General features: G+C 45.7%; 1 protein-coding gene across 1 annotated transcript in view; it reads left to right on the top strand.

Moving 5' to 3' along the window:
- LOC138647933 (uncharacterized) overlaps positions 1-22166 on the top strand; it is a 231689-nt gene that overhangs the window by 56604 nt on the left and 152919 nt on the right. Inside the window, exons 7-11 of the mRNA XM_069737312.1 lie at positions 5985-6242; positions 6953-7213; positions 7504-7764; positions 17445-17705; positions 20507-20767. Coding sequence (XP_069593413.1) covers positions 5985-6242; positions 6953-7213; positions 7504-7764; positions 17445-17705; positions 20507-20767 — 1302 coding nt within the window. The remainder of the gene's footprint in view (positions 1-5984; positions 6243-6952; positions 7214-7503; positions 7765-17444; positions 17706-20506; positions 20768-22166) is intronic.

Raw genomic sequence — 22166 nt, 5'->3', positions numbered from 1 at the left:
GATGATATTCAGGTGTCTTCCGTGCCCTGGAGTCACAGCTTAGAGGGGGAAGCTTCGGCAGAAGACGACTGTGGACCAGACTTACAGGACGGTGAGACACGCAGCGTCTCATGTAGAAACTCTGTAGTGTACTGTTTTAAAAAATATAAAGTTAATTTCTATATGAACATGTCACCAGAGGAAATTGTCCATCACACATCCACAAATGCGACCTGCCAGTGACATGCACTAGCAGTCATGATTCTCGGTGCGAGTGGGCAGCCGCGTGATCGCTTGTATATGATTTGCATACTTAGGCTGCAGTCACACACAATGTATAAAAAATCTGTCCGATTTTGTCTGCTGAGAATCGCACAAATGTTCTTCGTATGTCATCTGTGTGCAATGCCAGGATGCGTTTTTTTTCTCAAAAAAGTATCCGTGTGTCATCCGTATGCTGAGATTTTCTCACACACTTGCAAAATGAACAAATAATGGCTGAGCCAATTTCCTGTCACCTGCCCAATGCCTGAGAATTTCTCGCAAGTCACACGCATGTTCCATGTGTTGTGCGATTTTTCTCGCACCCATAGACTTGCAATGGTGTTTCTCAGCTAAGATACGTGGACAAACGCAGCATGCTGCGATTTCACTCGCAAGTATAATACGGACAAGAAAAAAACAGATGATCGGAGCTGCCCCACAGATTAATATTGGTCCAAGTGCTATGTGATTTTTTATCACTTAGCACTCGTCCGTATTACGCTGTAGTGTGACCCCGGCCTTATAGTCACGTGCAGACTATTTTCATCCAACTTCTCTCAGTTCTCTCGTAATGAAAGAAGCCAAAGGCATCTACTCAGCATCTGACCAAAACCGAAGGCATCTACTCAGCACGTGACCAAAACCGAAGGCATCTACTCAGCACGTGACCAAAACCGAAGGCATCTACTCAGCACATGACCAAAACCGAAGGCATCTACTCAGCACATGAACAAAACCAAAGGCATCTACTCAGCACATGAACGAAACCAAAGCCGTCTACTCAGCATGTGACCAAAACCGAAGGCACCTACTCAGCATGTGACCAAAACCAAAGGCATCTACTCAGTACTTGACCAAAATCGAAGTCATCTACTCAGTACTTGACCAAAACCGAAGGCATCTACTCAGCACGTGACTGAAACCAAAGGCATCTACTCAGCATGTGACCAAAACCGAGGGCATCTACTCAGCACATGAACGAAACCAAAGGCATCTACTCAGCACATGAACGAAACCAAAGCCATCTACTCAGCATGCGACCAAAACCGAAGGCACCTACTCAGCATGTGACCAAAACCGAAGGCATCTACTCAGTACTTGACCAAAACCGAAGGCATCTACTCAGTACTTGACCAAAACCGAAGGCATCTACTCAGTACTTGACCAAAACTGAAGGCATCTACTCAGTACTTGACCAAAACCGAAGGCATCTACTCAGCACGTGACCAAAACCGAAGGCATCTACTCAGCACGTGATTGAAACCAAAGGAGTCTACTCAGTACATGACTGAAACCGAAGGAGTCTACTCAGTACTTGACCAAAACCAAAGGCATGTACTCAGCACATGACTGAAACCTAAGGCGTCTACTCAGGATGTGACTGAAACCGAAGGCATCTACACAGCACGTGACTGGAACCAAAGGCATCTACTCAGCAAATGACCGAAACTAAAGGTATCTACTCAGCACGTGACCGAAGGCATCTACTCAGCACGTGACCGAAGGCAACTACTCAGCATGTGACCACAATTATGCAAATTGCGTACATGAGGGTAATGCAGCGGTAGGACCATACGCAGTGAAATGGCAGTGACCTAAGCAAGTTCAAACAAAATGTTCCTTTATTGTGTTACTTTACACAGTCTATTAGCAATACACAGTAAATGGCTTCTTCATCCAGGGCAAAGGAAAATACACAGTACACGGCTTCTTCACACAGTCCATCAGAAATACACAGTAACTAGCTTTAATTTGCAGTCCCTACACAGGCCGGACTTCCCTCTGTCCAGTTTCCCTGGGGCGCCGATACCAAGTCTCTTTACTCACGCCATGCACCTCAAGCTATCCTCCGGATTGCGGCCTGGCAAACACAAGACAGCCCGGGACGCAGGGTGTTGTGAATTCTGCTGTCGGGCTCCCTCCTGTGGTCATGAATGGTACTTCGGCTGGTTCTGTCCATGGACTTCCTCTGGTGGGTGTTTCTGAGTTTCCTTCCACAGGTGACGAGGTTAATTCGTTAGCTGGCTGCTCTATTTAACTCCACTTAGATCTTTGCTCCATGCCACCTGTCAATGTTCCAGTATTGGTCTAGTTCACTCCTGGATCGTTCTTGTGACCTGTCTTCCCAGCAGAAGCTAAGTTCCAGCTTGTATTTCTTTGGTTTGCTATTTTTCTGTCCAGCTTGCTATCTTTATTGTTGTCTTGCTTGCTGGAAGCTCTGGGACGCAGAGGGAGCGCCTCCGCACCGTGAGTCGGTGCGGAGGGTCTTTTTGCGCCCTCTGCGTGGTCTTTTTGTAGGTTTTTGTGCTGACCGCAAAGTAACCTTTCCTATCCTCGGTCTGTTCAGTAAGTCGGGCCTCACTTTGCTAAATCTATTTCATCTCTGTGTTTGTATTTTCATCTTTACTCACAGTCATTATATGTGGGGGGCTGCCTTTTCCTTTGGGGAATTTCTCTGAGGCAAGGTAGGCTTTATTTTTCTATCTTTAGGGCTAGCTAGTTCCTTAGGCTGTGCCGAGTTGCAAAGGGAGCGTTAGGCGCAATCCACGGCTATTTCTAGTGTGTTTGATAGGATTAGGGATTGCGGTCAGCAGAGTTCCCACGTCCCAGAGCTCGTCCTTATTATCAGTAACTATCAGGTCATTCCGTGTGCTCTTAACCACCAGGTCCATTATTGTCCTGACCACCAGGTCATAACAGCAGGGTGTCAGTTCCTTTTGCCCATGTGTTGCTCCACACAGAAAGAGCTCTGCAGAGAAATGCTCTGTCTGCCTCCAAACCAATACTGACACACCTCCCCCTCTACTACAGGGCTTTTAATCACAGTCACTGCTTCACTATTCTAATTACAGCCACACCTGTGTCTGCAGTACACCCTCATGGCCTCACTATGCCTCCGTGAGCTTTCTGGAGAGCACAAACAGCACCCCCTAGCTGTAACAGGTGTCACTGCTTCACAGCGGTCACATAAATGAGAATTGTGACAGCCTGTGCTCTGCACATTGTTATGATTTAGCAGTCTGTAGATGCATAATTTGCCTGGTTAACCCCTTTAAGTTCGTATCTTAAGGGTTGTATCAGGGCTCATTCAAACAGTTGTATATTCAGTCAGTATGGTGCCTGTGCTAAAGAGTCATCTCATTAAGCCAATAATTTCTCCCAGGCCTGGCCACCCCCTTCCTGGCATAGGGCATAACAGTATGTCTTTAGTTGGGACCCCATGTATGATAATGCAGCAGCCAGGGTCGTCTATCTAGTTAATCGTTACTCAAACGTGTCCGCTCTTCGCCAGTCATTACACTGGCTGCCCGTTCATTACAGGATACAATTCAAAGTACGGTACTTGCTCTCACCCACAAAGCTCTTTACAGTGCGGCACCCCTTTACATCTCCTCCCTCATTTCTGTCTATCGGCCTAACCGACCACTGCGCTCTGCAAATGACTTTCGACTAACCTCTGCACTAATCTGTACCTCCCACTCCCGACTACAAGACTTCTCCCATTCTACAATTTGCATAGTTTTAGGCGCTCCCTCAAAACACATTTGTTCAGAGCGGCCTATCATGTTCCCTAATCAGTTATTTTGTTTGTGTGTTGCTCATTCAATCTGAAGATGGCTGGACCATGATTGTAAATACACACCTGTATTTTGTATCTCCCCACCTCATTGTAGAGTGTAAGCTCTCACGAGCAGGGTCGTCTTGTGTTGCTTTAATTATTGTATTGTTAACATTGTTACTTATGACTGTTGTGATTGAAGCTGTTAAACTGTAAAGCGCTGCGGAATATGTTGGCGCTATATAAATAAAGATTATTATTATGATATGAGCTCTGGAGCTCAGCCTGCACCATACTCAGCAGGTGCAGCCAGCACTACACAGCCAACTTCTAGCTGCAACAGCAGCGACTGGAGATCGCTCTCATCACTGCTGTTTACCCATTTAAATGCCTCTGCCAATAACTGACAATAGCATTTATATGATATGATAGGCTGCGCACTCATGCAAATGCTCCCATCACCCTCTCTCCAGATTTTGGGGTGCTATTAGGTTGTCACGGGAGCTGGAAGAAATGAAAAAAAAAAAATAATGTTAACAAATAACGCTACGCAGAGAAAAAAAACTAAATGCCACATTTGCTTTTCTTTGGTCACCACATTTCCTCCCCCCAAAATGAAATAAAAATCCAAAAAAACTTCAGCTTGACATACAAAAAACAGCTCTCTCATCACTCCGTCGATGTAAAACTTACGATGTTATGTGACACAAACCATTTAATTTTTTTTTCATATTTTTTCACCACTTAAAGCTCATTGCAAATATCTTGTGATCAGTGAGTGTCTAGGTCTTGAGATTCTGCCAATCGCTCAAAACACCGTTCTGAAGGGTGCTGCTGCTGTAAGCAACACGTACATATAGCGTGTGGACCCATAGAATTACTATTCACCCTGTTCTATGTGTGTGCTGTCTACAAGAGAAGGTGTTTTGAACAATTGGTGGGGGTCTCAGGACCCAGACCCCCACCAATCACAAGCTGTTTGCAGTGCCTATTGTTTATTTAACAAAAATTAATTGTTATAATACTAAATAAAATGACAGGGTTACTTTCAAGAATAATATACAGTATATATATTTTTTTTACTGGGGATCTAAGAATAAACAGGCGAGTAATTTCTAACTATCTGTCTGTTCTGCCCAGCGACAATCTCTGGTGGCAGACAGTGGTCACAGACTGCTCCTGACGGCGATTCAGTGGCTTCTCCGGGGAGAACCTCTTGTCAATCATCATGACGATCATCAACAGAGCATCCCAGAAAAAAAAAAGAGATGCTCTGTTGATGTTGTGAAGCGGCAGAATCACAAGCAGAAGCCGTCTGTGACCCTCTATACCAGCACTGGGAAGAACAGGCAGGTAGTTACAACATCCTGCATGTTAGTTACTAGGCACATAGTAAAAAAAAAAAAAAATAACAGTCTTGGATAATCCCTTAGTTTTGAAAAAAAAAAATCAATTTCTTCTAACTACAGTATTATTTCCTCCAATATGTAAAGTAATGGGAGTCTGTAGTACTTGGTAAGTGATAACACATCTAAATAAGACGTATCGATGGCATGGCTGCTTGTGTTATATTCAGTTGTTAAGTAAAGAACTTACATTTATTGTTTAGATTTGATAATTCTGTTCTAAACTAGTAATAAATAGTACAATCTATATGTAACTTCCTTGCAGTATGATGGTTGGGCCCAGAAAGATTTCTTGCACAGGGGCCCTTTGCAGTCTGTGTTCGCCCCTGGAGAGTTCTGCCCGAAATGCGTTGATTTTTGCCTTGATGGAATATTTTTAATATACCTGGAACCGTTTATGCTGTACTACTAAATTGGAGAAGTTTTATATCCGAATTTCTGGATACCTTCGTTTGCGTTGTCGGCATCTCAAGCCAAGCCGGGCTTCTGCTTTCCATGTCGAGGATCTTCACAGCCAATATACGGGAGCTGGTAAACTTTGTTCTTATCGTGTAGGGACATATACCCCACTGACAATGGGAATGGTTGTCCCTAATTATCAATTAATTCCTACATTTGCAGGAGGAGTAACAGAGAAACGGCACACTGCAGATACTTCCACATGTCTTATGTTATGGGGAATGTTTGTATTTCATAAAACTGACACGTCTATTCTTTAGGTCCTCTGTAAGAAAGTATAACTTGGATACTAAATATCTTATCATTCTCTTTTCCAGCTCCCTGTGTTCCAGTGCAAGAAGTACCCAAACTCATCTGCTACAACAATTCTGCTACCCTGTCCTGGGGTCAAACATCTGGTGCCATCAGATATGTTGCCAATGTGACTGGTCCAAAAGACTTATATTCCTGTGAAACAGAAGATACTGCGTGTGTAATCAATGAGCTAAAATGTGGTCAGACATACAGTGTGACGGTGACTGCCATCAGCAAACAGTGCAGTGGTCTGCCATCTGCCCCTGTTACACTTACTTCTGGTAACACTGAATAAGTCATGTTTTTAAATAGAATCTGTCACCTGGTTTTTGCGCCCCATCGGAGAGCGGCATTAAGTAGGGATAGAGTCCCTGATTCCAGCGATGTGTCACTTACTGGTCTGCTTGTTGTAGTTTTGATAACATCACTGTTTTCTCTTCTGCAGATCTAGCAGTTCTCTAAATGCAGAGCTCTGTATAACCCCGGCCACATCACATCACTGATTGGCAGCTTTCTATGTACACTGTGCATAGGCAAAAATCTGCCAATCAATTGTTTTAGTAGGGTTATACAGGGCATTTGAATATGGAGGACTACATGGCTGCAGGTTTTATAGTCTTAGGCTGGGATCACACTTGCAACTGCAATGCGAGAAACTCGCGCATCAATACGGGACCGGAGTGTGCGGCTGCATGTATTTCTATGCAGCTGAATGCTCTGGTCTGAACCCCCGGTGGCAGTGCCGGGTATTGAGGCGAGTTTCTCGCATTGCAGTTGCAAGTGTGACCCCGGCCTTAAAGTGATAATCTCCTGCTGATAAAACTGTAATTTTATCAAAACTACAGCAAGCAGCCCAATAATCACTGGGCCTCTGCCTCTGAATTTTCCTGATCTAAGATTAGGTGGCAAAAACCTGGTGTCAGATTCCTTTTAACGATTACTTTTACCATGGATAATACATTTTATATCCAATTAATATCCATTATCATAGGTCCTTGCCAGCCGCAGAATGTGGTCTCCAACATCAACTGCTTAAATCGCTCAACCCTTGTAACCTGGGATGAAGCCCCTGGAGCCCTGAGATATGGATCCAGTTTGATATCAGTGGGAGAAGAACGCTCTGCGTGTAATGGTACCGATACGGTCTGTGAAATCACAGGTCTGCAGTGTGGACGGAGCTACAACGTGACGGTGACAGCCTTCGGCAGTGAATGTCCGAGTGCACCCAGCTCCTCAGCCGAGCTCTACGCAGGTGATCAGACTCAACCAATGAATTGTATAGCTTAATAACGTGGCTGATTAGCTCCACCGCCATCAGTGAGGTAGCAAGGTACCGGTGCTGTGTCCAGTTATTTAATGTCACAGATATTCCATGTGCTTCCCGATCAAACATCCTATTTTCTCATCTTATAAGAAAACTGTCCAGGGAAGGAACCTCGATAATGCGGGACACCATGCAAATTCTGTTTGGTTTCCTTAAAGAATTGGTGAAATGTATAATTCTACTTATGCTACAAATGCATTGATTATTCTTTATTTTAGTGCCTTGTGTGCCGACTGAGCTACAAACTAAGGTTGACTGTGAATCTGATTTTGCAATCGTATCGTGGAGTGCTGTAGCTGGAGCTGACAATTACACTGCAGTGATCACCGGGCCTCAGATGGAGCAGTATTACTGCAACACCATCAACTCTTCCTGTAACTTCACCCAACTGCCATGTGGGCTCACTTATCAGGCAACTATTCTTGCCGCTGGAAAGTTATGCAGCAGTACAGTAAGCTCGGCCATTACCTTTCACACAGGTATGTGGGATGTCACTCAACCTTAATATGGACCATGTGGGTCATTTCTAAAGGTATAAACTCAACTCCATTTTTTGATTTACATCCGGAAATCAATTTTTTTTTTTTTTAGCAATCCTGTTCTCAATACCTATTTACTATACAGGGCTTGGTTGGAATGTTGGAGCTAAAAATGTCAGGGTCATATATATTAAATGCCAGACTGACCCCACTTTCTATACTAGGTAACATCTACAGTCGTGGCCAAAAGTTTCGAGACTTACATTAATTTCGGTTTTCACAGTTTGCTGCTTCATTGTTGATAGATCTTTTAGTCAGATGTTTCTATGGTTACTGAAGCAAAATTAAAAGGATTTTCATGAATTTTCAAACTTTTCTTGATAACTACATCAATTTATGCAAAGACTCAATATTTAAAGCTCTATCCATTATTTTTTTTTACAATTCTATAATTCACCCTGACATGCTGGATATCACCTTCTGGGCCAAATCCTGACTGATGACTCCCCATTCTTGTCTAATCAGTGCTTGGTGTATATCACCACTTCTGTGATCCACCTTGCCAGTGCGTAGAAGGATTGAAAAGTAAGCACCAACCCTGTAAATATTGAGTCTTTGCATAAATTTGATGTCTTTGTTAATAAAAGTGTAAAAACGTATGATATACTGGCAATTGTAACCATAGAAACATTCGACCAAAAGATCAAAAAACACTGAAGCATCAAAATGTGAAATCCAAAGTTTGTGCCAGTCTCAAAACTTTTGGGCATGACCGTATATACAATAAGTTTTAGTGCAGATGATAAAGACACAAACTCAGTGAGTCGGCCTGACAGGAAGAGAAGCAGCGTGGTGACCACAGTGAGGGCAGTCCCACACGTCCAGATACAGTGGGGCAAAAAAGTATTTAGTCAGTCAGCAATAGTGCAAGTTCCACCACTTAAAAAGATGAGAGGCGTCTGTAATTTACATCATTGGTAGACCTCAACTATGGGAGACAAACTGAGAAAAAAAAATCCAGAAAATCACATTGTCTGATTTTTTAACAATTTATTTGCATATTATGGTGGAAAATAAGTATTTGGTCAGAAACAAAATTTCATCTCAATACTTTGTAATATATCCTTTGTTGGCAATGACAGAGGTCAAACGTTTTCTGTAAGTCTTCACAAGGTTGCCACACACTGTTGTTGGTATGTTGGCCCATTCCTCCATGCAGATCTCCTCTAGAGCAGTGATGTTTTTGGCTTTTCGCTTGGCAACACGGACTTTCAACTCCCTCCAAAGGTTTTCTATAGGGTTGAGATCTGGAGACTGGCTAGGCCACTCCAGGACCTTGAAATGCTTCTTACGAAGCCACTCCTTCGTTGCCCTGGCGGTGTGCTTTGGATCAATGTCATGTTGAAAGACCCAGCCACGTTTCATCTTCAATGCCCTTGCTGATGGAAGGAGGTTTGCACTCAAAATCTCACGATACATGGCCCCATTCATTCTTTCATGTACCCGGATCAGTCGTCCTGGCCCCTTTGCAGAGAAACAGCCCCAAAGCATGATGTTTCCACCACCATGCTTTACAGTAGGTATGGTGTTTGATGGATGCAACTCAGTATTCTTTTTCCTCCAAACACGACAAGTTGTGTTTCTACCAAACAGTTCCAGTTTGGTTTCATCAGACCATAGGACATTCTCCCAAAACTCCTCTGGATCATCCAAATGCTCTCTAGCAAACTTCAGACGGGCCCGGACATGTACTGGCTTAAGCAGTGGGACACGTCTGGCACTGCAGGATCTGAGTCCATGGTGGCGTAGTGTGTTACTTATGGTAGGCCTTGTTACATTGGTCCCAGCTCTCTGCAGTTTATTCACTAGGTCCCCCCGCGTGCTTCTGGGATTTTTGCTCACCGTTCTTGTGATCATTCTGACCCCACGGGGTGGGATTTTGCGTGGAGCCCCAGATCGAGGGAGATTATCAGTGGTCTTGTATGTCTTCCATTTTCTAATTATTGCTCCCACTGTTGATTTCTTCACTCCAAGCTGGTTGGCTATTGCAGATTCAGTCTTCCCAGCCTGGTGCAGGGCTACAATTTTGTTTCTGGTGTCCTTTGACAGCTCTTTGGTCTTCACCATAGTGGAGTTTGGAGTCAGACTGTTTGAGGGTGTGCACAGGTGTCTTTTTATACTGATAACAAGTTTAAACAGGTGCCATTACTACAGGCAATGAGTGGAGGAAAGAGGAGACTCTTAAAGAAGAAGTTACAGGTCTGTGAGAGCCAGAAATCTTGATTGTTTGTTTCTGACCAAATACTTATTTTCCACCATAATATGCAAATAAAATGTTAAAAAAACAGACAATGTGATTTTCTGGATTTTTTTTTCTCAGTTTGTCTCCCATAGTTGAGGTCTACCTATGATGTAAATTACAGACGCCTCTCATCTTTTTAAGTGGTGGAACTTGCACTATTGCTGACCGACTAAATACTTTTTTGCCCCACTGTAATTCCGGTACCGGAAAAATCGGTACCGGAATTATCCGTGTCTGTGTGCCCGTGCGTTTCTGTGGCACATCAGTGTGACACACGTGCGCCACCCGTATGACCACTGGGTACCATACGCACCGTGCAGGAGACAGCGCTAAAGTTTAGCGCTGTCCCCTGCATCTGGTGCTGAAGCCGCGATTCATATCTTCTCTGCAGCAGCGTTTGCTGTAAAGAAGATATGAATAATCCTTTTTTTTTTTGTTTCTCATGTTTAAAATAAAGGTCCATGTCCCCACCCCCTGTGCACCCGCCCGCTGTTCTTAAAATACTCACCCGGCTCCCTCGCTGGCTGGCACTGCTTCCTGCCCTGGCCACACCTCCTACTGTATGAGCGGTCACGTGGGGCCGCAGATTACAGTCATGAATATGCGGCTCCACCTCGCATAGGGGTGGAGCCGCATATTCATCACTGTAAATGAGCGGCCCCACGTGACCGCTCATACAGTAGAAGGTGCGGCCAGGACAGGAAGCAGCGCCAGCCAGCGAGGGAGCCGGGTGAGTATTTTAAGAACAGCGGGCGGGCGCACAGGGGGTGGGGACATGGACCTTTATTTTAAACACGAGAAACAAAAACAAAAAAGGATTGTTCATATCTTCTTTACAGCAAACATTGCTGCAGAGAAGATATGAATCGCGGCGTCAGCACCAGTGGGGGGGACAGCGCTTACTGTAGCGCTGTCTCCTGCACGGCACACGAACTGCACACGGACAACGTCCGTGTGCGGCACATGTTTTACACGGACCCATTGACTTTAATGGGTCCGTGTTATCCGTGCGCTCCCACGAACACTGACATGTCTCCGTGTTTGGCACACGGAGACACGGTCCGCAAAAAATCAATGACATCTGCACAGATGCATTGATTTGAATGTGTCTACGTGTGTCAGTGGCTCCGGTACGTGAGGAAACTGTCACCTCACGTACCGGAGACACTGATGTGTGAAACCGGCCTGAGGAAGATTATGGTCATGATAGACACTCAGAGACATGAACATATTTCTTTATCGCTTCATTGGGGGACACAGGTAACCATGGGTGTATGCTGCTGTCGCTAGTAGGCTGACACTATGCAAAAAAAGGAAAATAGCTCCTTCTCAGAAGTACACACCCACTGACTGGCACAAAGCAGGTGTGTCTTTTACTTTTCAGGTTACCTGTTGTGTTTTTTATAAATTATTTCCAGGATTTTTCCTTCTACAGGGTAACAGGGTGCAGATTTCCCACTCTTGTGTGATCGAGAGAGCAGTATGGTGTCACCCAAATCGTCCACTCTCGGACCCGCAGGGCAGCACCTAATCCCCTGTCACCTCATGGTGCTTCAGGATGATTCCCGGCGGCTGGTCCTAGTATTTTCGCCACCCCACACCCCTCCTCGGAGCGGTCTGGGAGAAAGATGGTGGTCACCGGAGGCGGCCTTCCCCTTGCTTTGTTAGGGGTTGACTTTGTTTTCTGCACCGTCTGGACCCAGGACGGTGTGGGAAGAAGGATGCTTTATTCCAGTCACCCTCACCTACCCGGGGGCTCCTGACTTCATCCTCAAGGGCAAAGAAGGATTTTGGACTCGCGTTTAATGTAAGTCTCTGTCCTTTCCGTGGTCCCCATTACAGCACACAGCGGGCGCCGGTGCGCCACAGTGCCTGTCCAGGCCATTTCTATCACATTTAATGGCCGGCTTTGGGCTTTTGTTAACACCCCATTTTCCAGCCACACCCCCCTTCCAGCTCGCTGACCTCTCACCGCGCTCCTTCCTGTTTGCTCGTTTTCTTACCAAATGAGATGGCTCTCTCTGTCTTCCGGCCATACCTGGCCACATTCCCCCGTGATCACGTCAAGCCTGCATTTTTCTCCATACACTTTTAGGCCTGTCACAGGGCTCTCCTCCCTGGCCAGTACACGCCCTCCGAGTGCCAGCCAATTAACAGGTGGATCCCTTACAGAGCGTAACCAGCCAGTATATCGGCCGACCATGCCTCCCACAGTGTTTGACGCTTAGACTCCTCCATCTGCTCTGCAGCCTACTAACAGCCTGTAGGCACCGCTCCTTACAGCCACAGCTCTGCAGCCACTAGGCCCTGCAGGGGGACATCAGACCATGCTGCTTCAGCTTGATCATCGCTGATATCGGGTAGGCTCTGCCTTTTCTCCTACCCTATTTTTTTTTCATTAGACCTCCACAGCAGTATCTTCAAAGCCCCCACTTATGCCCAACTCTAGGGAGGCCCTTTCCTGCTGCACTAAACCTACTATTATTCAATACGCCTGTATCTGCTGTAAAAAGAAGTGGCCCTCAAGTCAGCCCTCACCTTTCTGTCAGTCTTGCAGCCCTTCTATCATGTCTGCATCAAAGGAGCCCCCACCGACCGGTACGAGAGCAGACCCCCTCCCCCAGAGTGGGCTGTAGCTATGTCACAATCGTTTTCTGACCTGACTAAGGTGTCTCAATCCCTGTTTCAGGTCCTAGAGCGCCTACCGAACCTGTCCACCGCCACTAGTGCTCCGAACGGCACTCATGGTGATTCGCATGAACCTGACCACCACCCACATAAGGACAGATAAAGGACTAAATCCAGGAAGCAAGCTCTTTCTAACTCCTCATCCAGTTCTCTGGGCCCTTCTACATCCTCCAGGATGCCCCCCATATCCCACGCCCCTTCTTCAGAGGTGGCTCTGGGGTCTGATCCAGATTCCCAGTCAGACTGAGTCTGACGCGGACCAGAATTCTAAACTACAGGATATGGTCGATAACATTATTTCAGGGATTAACCAAACCCTTAATATTAAAGAAGTCGAGGTCCCTCCCCAGGAACACTGTCTCCTTTAAACAAGTAAAACGTCCCTCCCGGACATTCTCCAACCACAGGGAATTTGAATCAATTGTTTCCATGCACTATGAACACCCTGAGAAGTCCCTGAGGAAGCAATTGGATATTCTTTATCCTTTTAGCATGGACCTCATTAACAAATGGACAGACTCCCTGACAGTCCATCCGCCAGTTTTGCAGCTGTCTTCCAAGACTGTTTTGTCTCTGCCAGACGGATCCTCTCTCAAGGACTCCATTGAGAGACAGATCGAATCCTTGGCTAAGTCAGCTTTTGAAGCGGCCGGCGCCTCCCTCTGTCCCATTTTCGCTTCCACCTGGGTGCCAAAATCCATTTCTACCTGGGCAAGACTGCTTTGTCAGGGTATTCTAGCTCTTTTCCTGATGAGCTAGCTGACATTGCAGACCAGATCGTCCACACAGGCAAATATCTACTTACGCCGTCCTTGTATGCGACCGGTTGCTCTACATGGGTTAACAGCAACAGTGTTGCTATACGCCGGATTCTTTGGCTGAAGGCTTGGAATGCGGATCCACCTTCCAAAAAGTCCCTTACCTGCCTCTCCTTCCAGGGTTCTTAGCTTTTCAGGTCCAAGCTGGAATAGATAATCTCCAATGCTACCGTCGGTAAGAGCAGTTCTCTTACTGAGCCTAAGCCTAAATTCCCATTCACTAGGAAGCAATCCCTCCAGTTTTGCTCTTTTTCACCCCCAGGGACATCCTCCCATCAGGACTGTTCCCAAGCCCAGCGGTAGTGGAGGAAGCTGTCCTTCAAACCAACTCCTCACTGGCGTCCAAGGGGTCGCTCCTCAAAGCCCTCTGGGTCTCACTCCAACAGGTTTTCCTCTACGTGATGGGTCACCGCCTCCCGGGAATCCTTCCAGGGTAGGAGGCCAGCTTCCCCTTTTCCGGGTCGCTTGGTTGTCGGTTGTTGACGACACCTGGGTCAGAGATTGTGAGTTCACTCTACAAAATTAAATTTTCTTCTCCCCCGGGAAGACGTTTTTTTTCAGTCCCGGCTTAGGTCCCAGGTTTTTTGCAGGCCATTTCCTCCCTTCTACGGACAGGGGTAATTGTACCTGGTCACTAATGCTTTTCAGGGTTTTACTCCAATCTTTGTGGTGCAAAAGAAGGATGGATCTCTCCATCTTATTCTGGATCTCAAATGGTTGAGCCGTCGTGTCCGGATCCGTCATTTCTGGATGGAGTCCCTACGTTCGGTAATCTCCTCTATGGAGCCAGAGTAGTTTCTCTGCTCTGTGGACATTCAGGATGCTTATCTACAAATTCCTTTTTGTGTCCAGCAACAGAGATTTCTCTGGTTCGCGATCCAAGAAGAGCACTGTCAATTCATCATAACCCTTCCTATCGGCCTGACTTCTGCCCCCAGAGAATTTACAAAACTTATGGCAGTTATGGCAATCCTTCGTTCCATGGGGATACTCATCATCCCTTACCTGGATAATTTCTTGATCATGGGTCTGTCCTACCGAGACTGCCGTCAGAGTCTCCAGATCACTACAGACACTCTTGTCTGTCTTGGCTGGATAGTCAACAGGGAAAAGTCCTCCCTGACGCCATGATGTCTGATGTTCTTGCGCATGCTGTTTGACACTGCCCGTGCCAAGATCTTCCTTGCAGAGGAGAAGTTTTCCTCTCTCCGCCTAGAGATCCGTGCTCTGACACACCCATCTTCACATCCCCTGTGACTCTGCATGAGCGTACTGGAGAAGATGATTGCCACCATGGAAGCCATACCCTTTGCCCAGTTCCATACCTGTCCCCTTCAGCTGGCCCTCTTATCAGCTTGGGACAGTAGGACCTCTTTCCTGGACCGACCCATTCTGCTGCTTCTCCAAGTGAGGCAGTCCCTGACATGGTGGACCCTCTCCGCCTCCATTCTACATGGAAAATCTTTCCTACCTCTCCACTGGCAGGTCGTCACCACCAATGCCAGTCTCCTAGGATGGGGAGCGGTCTTTCTCCATCACATAGCAGAAAGTTGCTGGAGTTCTCAGGAGGCCACTCTCCCTATCAATTTGCAGGAAATCAGGGCAATTTACCTCTCCCTTCGCCACAGGCTCACAGGTCACCCAGTGGCATACATAAATCATCAAGGTGGCGTGTACAGCAAGTCAGTCATGGAGGAGGTAACAAGGATTCTGCTTTGTGCGGAATGTCACGTTCGCACTATATCAGCCATCCACATACTGAGGGTGGAGAATTGGGTAGCCGAATTTCTGAGTTGTTCGGGTCTCGCATCAGGCGAGTGGTCTCTCAACACCACCATCTTTGACCAGATCTGTCAGAGATAGGGCACCTCGGACATCAACCTAGTGGCGCCTCAGATGAACCACAAGGTGCTTCAGTTCATAGGCAGGTCCCGCGACCCTCTAGCCATCGGTTACAATGCCCTAGTAATTTTGTGGTCTCAATTTCAACTGTCCTACCTTTTTCCGCCTCTTTTGTTGATTCCGAGAGTTGTAAAAAAGATCAAGGCGGAAGGAATTCCGGTAATTCTGGTAGCTCCGGACTGGCCCAGATGGACCTGGTACACTGAGTTGGTGAACATGCTCGTGGACGCCTCCTGGAGGCTTCCAGACTGTCCAGATCTGCTCTCAAAGGCCCTCTCCTCCACCAGAGTTCGTGGTCTCTGAATTTAATGGCATGGCTGTTGAGGCCGCCGTTCTGAAGGAGGTTTTCCCCTCAGGTCATTCAAACCATGATTAATGCGAGAAAGCCAGCATCTTCGCGTATTTATCATAGATACTGGAAAGCCTTCTTTTGTTGGAGTGAGGAAAACAGTACCGTTCCTATGTCATTTTCCCTTCCTGCCATATAGATTTTTCTTTAACCAGGTCTCGCCTCTGGTCTCGCACTCAGTACCCTTAAGGGTCAGGTCTCCTTGCTTTCAATCCATTTTCAGCTAAATCTGGCCCATTGTCCCCAGGTCAAGTTTTTCCATCAAGGAGTCCCTCGGCTGCCACATCCTTATTGTCCTCCGATAGAGCCGTGGGATCTAAACATTGTTCTATGCACTGTTCAGAGCCCTCCTTTCCCCATTTCTTGTTCTACATCAGTGCAAGGTGGTCCTCAAAACCGATCCTTCCTTCTTACCTAAGGTAGTCTCTTCATTCCACATTAATGAAGGGTCCTTCCTTCCCTCTGTCCCTCTCCGGTCCATCCCCTGGAGAAGTCTTTTCACATCCTGGATCTAGTCAGAGCTATCCGGGTCTATCTCTCAAGAACTGCTTCTTTTCATCACTAGGACGCCTTGGTCATTTCCGAGGGTCGTCGTAAGGGGCTCCCAGCTTCCAAGTCTACCATCGGCCGCTGGATTCGCTTGGCGTGTCTGGTGGTTTATCGTTTTTAGGACAGACATCCTCCCTAGGGTGTAAGGTAATCCGAGGCAAGATTGCCTCGTAGGCGTGTACTATGGAGGACACAGCATGAACTTCAACCCAATATTGCGGCCAGCATGTAGCCAGCCGGTAAGGAAAGGGTGAATCAAACACCCGAAAACCCCGCCCATATGACCGCAAACCTTTCCCGCCAAATTCAGGTGACAGGTTCCCTTTAAGTCTATGGGGGCACACAAAAAATCAGATTTTATATAGAGCCACCAAGTAGCATCTGATTTTTCTGGATACATTGTAATGCTTTAACACAGAAACTCTTTATTCATTATTTTTAATAACTATTGTATGAAAACAAATTGCACACAGATTACATAAGAAAGATATCATACAAGTTTTCTGGATGTAACGTGGATGTTTTTTGCTACACTGGTGTGAATTTAGCCTAAAGGAAACCTGTCTCCTGCTTCATGTTGCCCAATCTGCGGGCAGCATGAATCAGAGACTGGCTGCACGATCACAAGTAATATTCTTCTCTAAAATTATCTGACATTTCACAGAACATATAATTTAAGACTAGGGTCAGACGGCCGTAGATTCTCTCATCCAGAGAAACGGGACAATAATACAAATGACATTATGATCCAACTCTGAGAGTGTGATCTGAGGGTCAGCATAGTGTGATCCGATCTGTCTGATGAGAGAATCTGAGCACAGTGTGCGAATGAGAAGATGGAGAACAGGATTTCTCTATCCCGTGAGTCCGCTGAATTTGGACTGCACTCAGATGTCATCCAAGTGCAGTCCAATGGTTTCCACGCACCCATAGCCTTCAATGGGTGCGTGATATTCGATTTCAATGTGATAGCATAGTTTTATTTTAACACAGATTTTATTCTAATTATTGATAGAGACCTGACACAACTGTACATTTCACATTTGTCTGACTTTTCCCTTTCTTTTCACAGTGCCATGTGTTGCAAGTAATATAGATTTACAGTATGGTTGTGGGGCAGATCACGCGGTGGTGTCCTGGGATGCGGCCCTCGGGGGACTGAATTATACCGCCTCCGTCAGTGCGCACAATGGGGATGTAGGTTACTGTAGCGCAGCAGACACGACATGTATTGTCCGCGGTATACAGTGTGGACAAGTCTATTCTGTGACTGTGGAGTCCATTGGGACAGCGTGCAGCAGCAGAGCCCTCTCTCCACATCTGACACACACAGGTATCTCTTCTCTCTTTTTATAGAGTTCAGGTGTGGTTAACCCATTGAATGTTGGAGTAGGCTCACATGCTGCAGGTATGTTGGAGTGATTTCACAACTGTCCCATTCTTCTTAATGGAGATTGCAGAAATTCAAGCACACGCTGCAACAACCGATGAATGGAACAAATTCTAAGCTGCAAAACGTCTGCAACAATTCTCATATAGGAGGGGTTTTGAAAAAAGCCTCTTCAGTTGCCAGTGATCTTTTTTTTTCGCCAGGATTTAAAAGACATGGGAAATGGAAAGGAAGGACCTTTGCTTCATCTGTTTTTGGCTTGGACTCAGAGACGCTACATACTAAATTGTAGTGGTGTTTTTCTACAAAATGTTGTGTATTATAGAGGATCTTTCTCTAAAATGTTTGATTTTGAAACTGTACAGCAAACTAAAAAGTGGCAGAAGTACCGATTTGAAATATTTTTGTATCCCCCCCACTGCTTTGTTGAGATAGTGGTTCCTGAAAATTAGGGAGCTCAATATGCAAATTTCCTCTTCAACCGAGTAGGTGTAGCAGAGAATCCTCTGGAGGAACGCATAGGGTATGTGCACACGATGCGGATTTTGCTGCGGATCCGCAGCATTTCCGCAGCAGTTTCCCATGCGTTTACAGTTGAATGTAAACCTATGGGAAACAAAAAACGCTGTGCACATGCTGCGGAAAAAAACGCGTGGAAACGCAGCGGTTTAAATTCCGCAGCATGTCACTTCTTTCTGCGGATTGTGCAGCGGTTTTACAACTGCCCCTATGGAAAACCGCAGTTGTAAAACCGCAGTAAAAACCGCAGAAAAACTGCGGTAAATCCGCAGCGGTTTTCCACTGCGGATTTATCAAATCTGCAGCAGAAAAATCCGCAGGGTACCATTTTACATGTGCACATAGCCTTACATTTTCCCCTCTATGATGCTCCCTTCTTATGATTGGCAAAGCAAACACCCCCAGAGAAGAGAAGGTCAAAACAGGCATTTTCAGTGTGATCTGGTGAGACTTGAGGCGTCTAATCTGATCGGGTTGAGAAATAAATTCCATATTAGAATGGTTGAATAATATATTTTAAAGATTATTATGGCTAATATTAAAGAGGTTATGCACTACTCAGACAACCCCTTCACAAGTGCTATGTTCCTCCCCATAAAATAACAACGGTCTATACTCGCCTTTAGTGCTGGCGCCGTTACAGCTAAGATGGCACTAGCTCTCTCGGGGCTCATCATGCAAGCCCAGCAGCCCCAAGAAGTGAGAACTGTTGCTGCTCTCTGCCTTTCCCTGGATGTCCGTTATGTCTGAAGGACGTAAGAATGATTGGTTGCAGGGCTTGTGTGACATAATGCCATGCAAGCCCAGGGAAAGCCTGTGCTGTGCTGACATTTCTAGAGTAGTGGCCGCACCAGGAGTGAGCATAGACTGTTATTTCATAAGGTGGAATATAGCAATTGAGAAGGGGTCATCCGAGTTGTGGCCAACTCCTTTATGATGAACATTTCATGCTCCCTTTAGTATTAGGATTATACTGCCGTTATTATGTGATTTCTTTTTTTATAGCTATTGCAGTTTATATTGTGAAGTCTGGTGACAGATCCGCTTTCAGTAATATCTTATTGTTGTTGTTGGAAATATTGTCTTTAGCTATAGGAACTTCATAGAAAAAGAGAAACCACGACTATGTGGAATTTCAAATCAAAGATATTTCATACACTTCTTATACAGTATATGTCTGAAAATGCTGCCGTGAGTATGGAAAAGTAATACCTACAACCTGCTGGTGAGAAGCCCCTTAGTTGCACAAATACTCGTAGGTTGTTCTAAGCTGGACATCCACTTTGTACTAGACATCAGAACAAATATTTCCCTGTAAGGAAGCCTGCAACGTAATTCATGTGCGGGTGGGGATAGTAGTCACTGTGTCACTGGCCTTCGTTTTCAGTGTTTCAGAGTAAAATGTACATGTCTTATGAAGGAGCATGATAGGTTCCCTTTAATAACTGTGATATGTGGCAAGAAACATCTGATTGTATCAATGAGAATCCAAGTGTCATAATGAAATCACTTCTCTTTCTTGTCCTGTCCTTTTGTGGGGAAATGTGGGCATAATAGGCATATGACCATTTAGGTTCAATTCCTATGATGAGTTTTTCATGCTGTTTATTTTCATTTGCCAAAAACTGCAGCATCTTACAATCCAAGCAAAGTGGATGGCTAGTATAAATTTCTCATGCCTACTTTTTTTTTGGCTCTGTGTATTCTAACCTGCGGTGCAGGTTTGAAATCTGAAACTTGTCAATTTCCTTTGCGGGTGCGTTGAGTTTTATGTGCAAATTTTTCCCATAGAATTTAGATGCAGAAAGTCTGCAGGTACAAAACGCATGTAAGCCGCACATAATTGTATCAATAAAAAATTTTCAAAGCCAAATATCAGGAAGTATCAAAAACAAAGCAACTTTATGTAAAACATGACATACGAAAAAAAAGTCAAATGCTGCAGTGTCAAAAAGTGATTAAATCACATGTAAAAATGCCCCCTAAAACACAGTGCAAAAAGGTAAGTAACATAATTTTGACAGGTACAGAAATGGTGCAGGAAATCTGCACCCTCAAAAACTCACCAAATGCTCATCATGGGAACATAGCTTTAGTCAGTTAGTAGCCTGAGCATGATGTTACTGTACTGTGTGTGATGTATTACTCTTTATGGATAACACTGACCTTGATATATTACTGTTGTAATGTATAATTACTAGTAATTCTTCTTCTTTTGCCTCCAGGACCTTGTGTGCCTCTGAATGTCTCGGTCACTGTTGAGTGTCAGACAAATGTCGCTGCTGTATCATGGGGCAGCACTCCGGGGTCTATTAATTATACTGCCCTGGTGACCACATCAGATGGCGAGGTGCACACCTGTCATACAATATCTACTGACTGTAATATCACCGGTCTGAGCTGTGGCGTCACCTATAGTGTCAGCGTCACAGCATATAATGACCAGTGTCAGGGTGAAAGCAGCCCGGACGTGGAACTGATCACAGGTATCTTCTGAAAGTGTCCCTGCCCTGTATGGGAGAAGGTCATTTCTAATCTGACCTGATTCATATACATTATACAGTATCTTAATCTGATTTACTATATATTTTTTTATCTTGTAACCAATCTTTGCCTGATGCCCTTTTTCCCATTTCTTATACACTGCTCACAAGAATAAAGGGAACACTTAAACAACAGAATATAACTCCAAGTGAATCAAATTAATGTGAAATCAAACTGTCCACTTAGGAAGCAACACTGTTTGACAATCAATTTCACATGCTGTTGTGCAAATAGAATAGACAACAGAAGGAAATTATTGGCAATTATCAAGACACACTCAATAAAGGAGTGGTTCTGCAGGTGGGGACCACAGACCACATCTCAGTACCAATGCTTTCTAGCTGATGTTTTGGTCACTTTTGAATGATGGTTGTGCTTTCACACTCGTGGTAGCATGAGACGGACTCTACAACCCACACAAGTGGCTCAGGTAGTGCAGCTCATACAGGATGGCACATCAATGCGAGCTGTGGCAAAAAGGTTTGATGTGTCTGTCAGCGTAGTGTCCAGAGGCTGGAGGTGCTGTCAGGAGACAGGCCAGTACACCAGGAGATGTGGAGGGGGCCGTAGGAGGGCAACAACCCAGCAGCAGGACCGCTACTTCAGCCTTTGTGCAAGGAGGAACAGGAGGAGCACTGCCAGAACCCTGCAAAATGACCTCCAGCAGGCTACAAATGTGCATATGTCTGCACAAACGGTTAGAAACCGACTCAATGAGGATGGTCTGAGTGCCCGAAGTCCACAGATGTGGGTTGTGCTCACAGCCCAACACCGTGCAGGACCCTTGGCATTTGCCACAAAACACCAGGATTGGCAAATTCGCCACTGGCGCCCTGTGCTCTTCACATATGAAAGCAGGTTCACACTGAGCACATGTGACAGACATGACAGAGTCTGGAGACGCCGTGGAGAGCGATCTGCTGCCTGCAACATCCTTCAGCATGACCGGTTTGGCATTGGGTCAGTAATGGTGTTGGGTGGCATTTCTTTGGAGGGTCGCACAGCCCTCCATGCGCTCGCCAGAGGTAGCCTGACTGCCATTAGGTACCGAGATGAGATCATCAGACCCCCTGTGAGACCATATGCTGATGCGGTTGGCCCTGGGTTCCTCCTAATGCAGGACAATGCCAGACCTCATGTGGCTGGAGTGTGTCAGCAGTTCCTGCAAGATGAAGGCATTGAAGCTATGGACTGGCCCGCTCGTTCCCCAGACCTGAATCCGATTGAACACATCTGGGACATCATGTCTTGCACCATCCACCAACATCTCGTTGCACAACAGACTGTCCAGGAGTTTGTGGATGCTTTAGCCCAGGCCTGGGAGGAGATCCCTCAGGAGAC

The sequence above is a fragment of the Ranitomeya imitator genome, chromosome 8 (genome assembly GCF_032444005.1).
Source record: "Ranitomeya imitator isolate aRanImi1 chromosome 8, aRanImi1.pri, whole genome shotgun sequence".
Lineage (NCBI taxonomy): Eukaryota > Metazoa > Chordata > Amphibia > Anura > Dendrobatidae > Ranitomeya > Ranitomeya imitator.
This window is presented reverse-complemented; position numbering and strand designations above follow the sequence as displayed.